Source organism: Vigna umbellata, chromosome 11 (assembly GCF_029865625.1).
Source record: "Vigna umbellata cultivar VRB3 chromosome 11, Vumbellata_1.0, whole genome shotgun sequence".
Taxonomy (NCBI): Eukaryota; Viridiplantae; Streptophyta; class Magnoliopsida; order Fabales; family Fabaceae; genus Vigna; species Vigna umbellata.
In genome coordinates this window covers 28,257,428-28,265,570 of record NC_142175.1, presented here as the reverse complement: position 1 = coordinate 28,265,570, position 8,143 = coordinate 28,257,428, and the positions used below count along the sequence as shown (strand labels likewise).

At 31.6% G+C, this 8,143-nt stretch overlaps 1 protein-coding gene across 1 annotated transcript; it reads left to right on the top strand.

The window, feature by feature from the left end:
* Positions 1–2,084: 2,084 nt before the first annotated feature.
* LOC124837003 (homeobox-leucine zipper protein ATHB-12-like) lies at positions 2,085–3,153 on the top strand. Its single transcript, XM_047312278.2, has 2 exons — positions 2,085–2,468; positions 2,666–3,153. The coding sequence occupies exons 1-2, from the start codon at positions 2,103–2,105 to the stop codon at positions 3,023–3,025; spliced, it is 726 nt and encodes a 241-aa protein (XP_047168234.1). The 5' UTR covers positions 2,085–2,102; the 3' UTR covers positions 3,026–3,153.
* The last annotated feature ends 4,990 nt before the right edge of the window (positions 3,154–8,143 follow it).

Below are 8,143 nucleotides of genomic sequence, written 5' to 3'. Positions count from 1 at the left end.
AGAGAGAAAACGCACATGGAAATGCAATGCCGCAGAGAGAAAACGCGAGGAGGAAGACGATGAAAAGTGAGGGTAACTCCCCGCGGGTTCACGTTTTCCTATATAATAGACTATAGACGTCGGATTCTGGGAGGGACCGACGTCTATAATAGTCTAGACGTCGGGGCCCTCACTAATATGACGTCTTTTCTGATTTAAAAATTAATATTAACGGTGCATAGAGACGTCGGTTAGAAGGGGGAAAGACGTCTAGGTTAACTTTTCACCTATCCTGTCAGCCATATAGACATCTGTTACAGGGGGCCGACGTTTATAATAGACTATAGACGTCGGGGTGGCGGGATCAGATGTCTATATGGCGAAAAAAATGACTTTTCACCTACCTGTCAGGCATATAGACGTCTGTTAAGGGGGGGGGGTCCCGACGTCTATAATATTGTAGACGTATGACCCCCCTTAATAGACGTCTATATGTCCAACTTATTTACGTAAATGACACCGGTCAATAATTTACGTTGATTATTTTGTGGTCCGGCGTCTAAGGGGTGACGTTAAAGGTCATTTCTGCACTAGTGCGAATGTCTAAAGAGGAAAAAAACAAATATTACGAATCGTTTTAACAATTTATTTAATTCATATTTTTATTAAAAGCATTTAATATGTCTGAAATATGAAATGTTTAAGGTTTATTATTTCGAGTTTTAAATTTTTGAATATTAATAAACACTGTGTTTAAATAAAAGTGTTATTACGACAGAGAATAGTTATATCTAAACTATCTCTAATCCCAATTTCTAATTAGCCTTAATTTTTTTTCTATGTATCGAACCGGTCCCAAACAAAATTAGTTTGTCACATAGACTAAAAAAACATAAAGATTCTTACATGCAAACACGGCTTGCTGATGAAAAGAAAAGAACAAAAAAACATTTGAGCATTAACTTTAATGTCTTAACCACGCAATGATCTTTTATGTGACAGTTCTAATTTCTTACTCAGATTTGGTGCATGTTTGGACACGCATTTTTAACTCACGTGTCTGGCAATTTTTATGTCAAATGTTAATAAAAAGACGCAAAAGATACACTCGAAAGTAGCCTTTCCAAAAATTTTCCACAACACGTTTTTATTCGTATCATATTGCTTCCTAAGTACAACTACAATTTTTTGCCACCAAAACATAATCTTTTGTTGCTTTTATCAAACATTATGCTTTAAGAGCCTCATAGAACAAGTCTATTGTGGTGCTTTTGAATCAAGACCACAAAAAGATAAAAAAAAAACACATGAATCATGCTAACAACAGAGGCTTCTCTTCAGCAATAATAAAAAAATCTTAAAAAAATCTTGACTAAATGTGTAGACGCAGAAGATTTCTTAAAGAAATACTAATATTGTAAGATAAAGTAAAGAAAAACAGTATCAATATAATAGTACTGATTTGATCAATAAGGTAGCGCAGCAGCTATTAAACTAGAATAAATAAAATTTTAATGAAGAAACGTGATTCATGAAACCGACACAACTCTAGGACAAAACGTTGAAGTTAAAATAATGATGACAGCGATAACGACCACACGAATATCAAATACTGCATTCTTACTCACATAAATCATTAAAATTGTGATTAAATAAACCAGAAATGATGAATCTGATGACAGAATATGATATATGAATATAGAAGTTATAATTGAAGCACTCAGCAAAAGCAAGCTTCAGAAGCCAAGCCAGCAAAGAAGGCTCGGAACCAAAAGTAGTGCACAAAGTTTATCTCAAAAGCTAGAGATAAAAAAACAAACAGATATAAGAATAAACGTCACTGACTTAGAAAAATAGGTAATATTCACAACATACAGGTGGAAGAACATCGTGTGTTAAGGTGTCAACAGGACCAATGAGTTTTGGATATAAAGCCAGCAATTGGGGACTTCACTCTGACCACCATGATAGGAACTCCAATAAGCAAAAGCCAATTGATACTTGCATATCAAAACATACACACACAAACATTCTCTAAAAAATCCTCTATCACCTAACTCACCTATCTTCAACTCAAGGCCCTTTAGTCTCAGCTAGCAGCAAGTGTGAGAGTGTTACACAACATGGAATATACTTATTCAGCAGAGGGTGCAGAGGCTGAAACTTACACCAGTAGCAGCACCACCCCATCAAGTGGCATCAGATCAAAGAAGAAAAGCAACAACACAAGAAGGTTCAGTGATGATCAAATCAAATATTTGGAAACCATGTTTGAGACAGAGTCAAGGCTAGAGCCTAGAAAGAAGTTGCAGCTGGCAAGAGACCTTGGATTGCAGCCAAGACAGGTTGCTATATGGTTTCAGAACAAGAGAGCTAGGTGGAAGTCAAAGCAACTCGAGAGAGACTATGGTATACTACAATCCAATTACAACAGTTTAGCCTCACGTTTTGAAGCTCTCAAGAAGGAAAAACAAACATTACTGATTCAGGTACTTTATTCAATACAGATTAACATATTCTTTAGTGTTTTTAGTATTGTTCTTCAATTAGAATTGAAGTTTTACTTCATTAATTGGGTTATGGGTAGGAAGATTCTTGAAATGAATGAAAGTACAGTTCTGAGTTTTGTCCAAGATATGTATCAATTTCTGTAAAGTAAAATTGTTTTTGTATCTGTTGTCATCAGTTGCAGAAGCTGAATCATCTAATGCAGAAGCCATTGGAGGCAGGTCAGAGTCGGACACAAGTTGAAGCAGAAAACAGAATGGACAGTGAATCAGAAAATGGAGGCACCATGAAATGTGAGCTCGAGGAAAAGCCAAGCCCATCCATAGAAAGATCAGAACATGCACACGGCGTTCTGTCTGATGATGATGCTAGCATAAAGGCGGAACACTTTGGCCTAGAAAATGAACATGGTCTCTTGAACTTTGCTGAGCATGCTGATGACTCCTTGACTTCACCGGAAGATTGGAGTGCTTTTGAATCCGATGGTCTCTTAGGCCAAACGACCAGTGATTACCAATGGTGGGACTTCTGGTCCTGAATGAAACAGAACAACCAAAATTTTGTGAAGGAATATGTATGCATACATATTAATGCTTCATGTTTGGTTCCATATTTTGCATGCAAATCTTCACATCAACCCAGATGCAGCTAGTTATAGCTTCTACATTTTTTTAGCAAAATTGGCGTATTTCTTTCTCTATCTTTTGAACAAGTTTCCAAATACAAACCAAATTAATAAACAAGGAAACATCATGAAACGCGAGCTAAGACAAAAAGCAGAATAAAACAGGTTTCTTACATCAATTTCATTCCATAAACTTCTTTGGAAAACCAACTTGTTCGAAAATTTTAAAAAGGAAAAATCTTAGTTATTAATGACTGATTGATTCACTGAGGTACATTGCTGCAACTATGCAATTTATGAAGCTGTTATGTATCGTTCTTTGAGGGCAATTTGGAACACGAAAGTTCACACGGGATGCTATCCAATTTCAAGGGCCAAGAGGTGCCCCACTCCACATTATTTTGGTGTGGACACAAATAATAATTTGAATTTATGAAAACCAGCTACCACAAGCATGGTGTTCATTGCTTATGAAAATTGATGGCCAAATTGCAGCCAAAGGGCTATTCCAGAATTTAAAATATTCTAAAGAAGACCTAGACTATTCCATTATATGCAAATATAAATTTCATTGGGCATGTGAAATATCAACAAGTTCTTCATGCTGATCACTTCAGATTCTCACTGTTACTGTAAGCAGGAGCTGAAATCCTGGAACCTAGCAAAAAAGAGGCGTCTGAAGGGGGGAAATGGTTATATCAAACTACAAAATCCTCTTTACACTTTCACAGCATAAACCTTGCAAGACTTTAACAAAATCCCGTGACTAAGAACTTCTGTTATGGAAGAAGAGGAAGTGAGAACAAAAAAGGAACATATTGGCATTGATAATGAAAATTAAAAACTAAAATTTAAGACAATTTAAATATTTTTATTTATTTTATGATATGTTTTTTAAAGACAGAATGCTAAAAAAACCATTTTCTCAGAGCAAATAGTAAAACAAATATATAAGATATATATGTTATTTCATTTTTTTTAATATATTTGATATATATATATATATATATATATATATATATATATTTTTTTTTTTTTATTAATTTGATATTATTTTTTTGTGACACACAGTAAGATAAAATTATTATAAAAAAATAGATTTTGTATTTTTTTTAAAAGAAAGAGAAAAAAATGTGTTACTGTATCATCATTTAAAAAAAAATTAACATACTAATCTAAAACTAAAATCAAATTCTTCTAATAAATCAAAGATTTCATAGTGTCATAAAGACTACATCAACCAAGTCAAAGAATAAAACAACAAATTGATAAGAAGCAAGACAAATAAAAACACCAAAAAGAACATAAGTTTTTTAAAAAAAATTATATTACTCATGTAACAAATTTCTATGAAACTTTTCTTTTCTTTACTCATCTCCACATGTCAAATGCTTTATCGTGTAATATTCTCCATTGCTTTCTTACTTTTCTTCTTGTTAAACACTATTTTTGCAGAAAAAAATGTACAAAAGAAAAATTTCTAAGAGAAAAAAGTATTAAGTAAAAGTCAAAACTAGAGTGCTAGAAAATTAGTTGGAATTCAGAAAAGTTAAAAATGTACTACATATTTCTTTTCTTCTGTTTTTTCTTGATTTCTTTTAATAAAAGGGGACAAGATAAAGACCACCATCAAATGTTTTCTACGTTATACAATGCTTCTGCTTTTCTAAATATCTCGTTTAGTGCAAACCGAAATCCTTTAGCCCTAAAACCAAGCATGCCCTTTATGGTAATTATCCTTGGAGAAAACAAAAAGAAGAGTAATTCTAACGTGTACCTTTAAGATAGTGTGCATGCATCTCTCACCACCTAATTTAAATTAAGTAAATAAATATTATATTAAAAAGTTTTAAGTGTCTAACTAAATTATAATTTTAAAATGAAATATTTAAATTAAATTATTGCATTAAAAACTAAAATAAAAAATACTGTTTACAATATACTAAATTTACCGTATTTATACAAACTAATAAGTATATTAATTAATTAAATTACACGTCTGAAATTTATATTTTTAATTTTTTTATCATGTCAACACTAAACAAACTTGAGTTAGTACCAAAGATTAAAAAAATCATAAAAATGTAAATATAATAATTACGATAATTAGAACTAAATTTGATTAAACTTGTAAAAAATAAAATAAAAATCTAAATATTATTTTTTTTCTCAAATCTAATAGTTACATATCTTTGGCTAGATTCATGCACACAAGTTTAGAAGGTACATACAAAAGCTCTGGTAAAAGAGTACAAATACACGGATTTGATGTAGTGAAGAGTGATTAATTTCTTAATTTTTTTTTTTACTGTAAGAATTAAATCTTATGAAAAAATATTTATATTCAATGTTCGATCTTCTTTCAAACTCTGGAAAAGTGTATAGTTGTGGGATAAAAAAGGAAAAAAGGAAACACGGTAAAACGGGAGAATTCGCACTTCTGAGTGGTGTCGTTTTGATGATGGCCAAGTAGGTATTGTACTGTATCTTTCAGTGCCGTTTCCAGTTAAGTCAGATCTTAGGTAATCATGTCCAATCCATTTCAATATTAAAAAAGGCCATAAACACATTCATTTTTCTACTACCAATATATTGCTTATTTAATGAGCTTCGAAATATTTAAATATTTTTGAAGTTTCAAAATAAATGTAAGCCAAAACCAAAACCTGAGTTTACTACAACCAATTTTCTCACATTTCAATTATTAAATAAGAAAAATGATGGCAAAATGTATTTTTGACATTAATTAAAAATATCAAAATTTGGTAGTTTCACAGTCTATTAATTACTTTTAAATTTGAATATTTTTTATATCTTAACTTTCAATAATGAAAATTAGAATCAGTTTTTTTTTAATTTTAATCTAATTTAATCTCTTATTTTAAATGTATTTTTAAGATAATATTGAAATAAAAATTTATCAAATTATGAATTAAATTGGACTAAAATTTTAAAGAGAAAGTAATTCTAATTTTTAGTGAAATTTAAGAAAAAAATATTCAACTCATTATTTTAATTAATAAAAGGGTTTGTTAGAGAAGATGTTTCTAACATCCATTAAATAATATTTTTCCACCATTAATGCCTACAAATTTTGTAATTTAGGCTAGTGCGTGACGTTTAAGTGTAACTAGTGTTGATACAAAAGACTCACCCAACATGAGATATGTAACATCCTCAAAATATAGCATAATACTATATCATAGATTAATCACATATAATAATATGATAGATCAATTCATTAAGAGTTAGTAAAGTATTTAACCATTACAGTTATCCAAAACTAACCATAAAACTAAAAACTTTACACAATATCATAAGTTTGATACAAAACATAGGAATAAACTGAACGGTGATACAACACACTGTATAAACCGATCGGTTTGCAAAAAGGAATACTAAATTTATTGACCGAACGGTCCAATTCAAAACTATACACAACAGATGACCGAACGGTCATAACTTAAGCGACAGGATATTCGCCTTCCAATACTTGCTCCACCAAACACTCGTTACCTTCTGCTCACATCCACAAAACGATCATCGCAAAGGAAAAGAAAATCGAACGGACAAGACAGAACATAACAAGAAAATAGGGTAAGCTATTGTAATTTAATTATAAACACATATATGCATTTCTTGCAAGTTCAATCTATATGAAACCAAATGGTACATCATACAACAATGAATACAATTCATCACATACAACCAAAACATCATCATTCATATAAATATATATATATATATATATATATATATATATATATATATATATATATATATATATATATATATATATATATATAACCGAACACTATGACTTGACCATCAAGATTGTATGAATATGTAGCTACAGTCGTCCTTGCACTTGTGGTAGTGTAACAGCTGACACCAATCAAGCTACTACCCAAGGTTAATCCCATACTACCTACCTCGGCACCCTGAGGCGGTAGGACCTCCTGCCATTCTCACTCATGAGTTACTCCTCTCTACTTGAGAATGAGTAACTCACAGAATATCAGGATGAACGCCAGCTTAACATATCTATATTCATACTTTACAATTCCATAACCATCCATGAGACATTCCTCCTTTGGAATTCTCTTCCACAATATTTGAAAGTATAAATCTTCAATTCTTAACATACACAATCATTCATCAATTAAATTTTCACATAATAAAGAGAAAACATATGAACATTGGAGACCGAACACCATAGAAACCAACTACTAGGCTCTTAGCTCAACCCAAAGAGTTTAAACCAACACTCATAACTTACATTGAAACTCTTAAAACTTATACCAAATATTATACTAAACCGAGTATTTATAGGTTATTGGATACTCTATCCAGATCGACCACAAGTTTAATATTAGAACACTATGATTTAGACCGAACGGTCATAAATAGATAATACTGCTAATAGACCGAACCCAATTAATGACTAAGTACGTAACACAGCCGAACGGTCAATAGAACAAATCTTTGAATAACAATTCTTAAACCAAAATAAGATATTTTCCTTAATCTTTAACCCTCCAAACGTGATTTCTAAGTTATTTTAAACTTTTTCCATTGAACTATTACACACTGCTCATTACTCACCTTTTCACACACTTTCTTCTCCTACTTAGACTGACCGAACGTTCTACAATAGAAACTCCAATCCAGTTCACATGTCTCGGCCAAACACAAAATTTGAATACAATTCAATCAAACATACCATCATTCATACATGCAAACATTCACACATCAATTCCAAACACAGGAAAATATAATTAAACCACTAGCTTCCCTTACCTTGAATAAACTAGGCACTTCCTAAGCTTCCACCACTTTTACTAACCAGCAACCACTTCTAAAGCAACTTACAACAATTCCAATCGGTAAAATGCACCAACCAGAGGATCAAAAATAGAAACAGGTTCAGAGAGAGATAGATGAAGAACTCATGCAAGCGGAACAGTCCTTGAATGTTCCAAAAAATACCGAAACTTAAAAAGGAAGAATGATTTTACTTACCCACTTCAC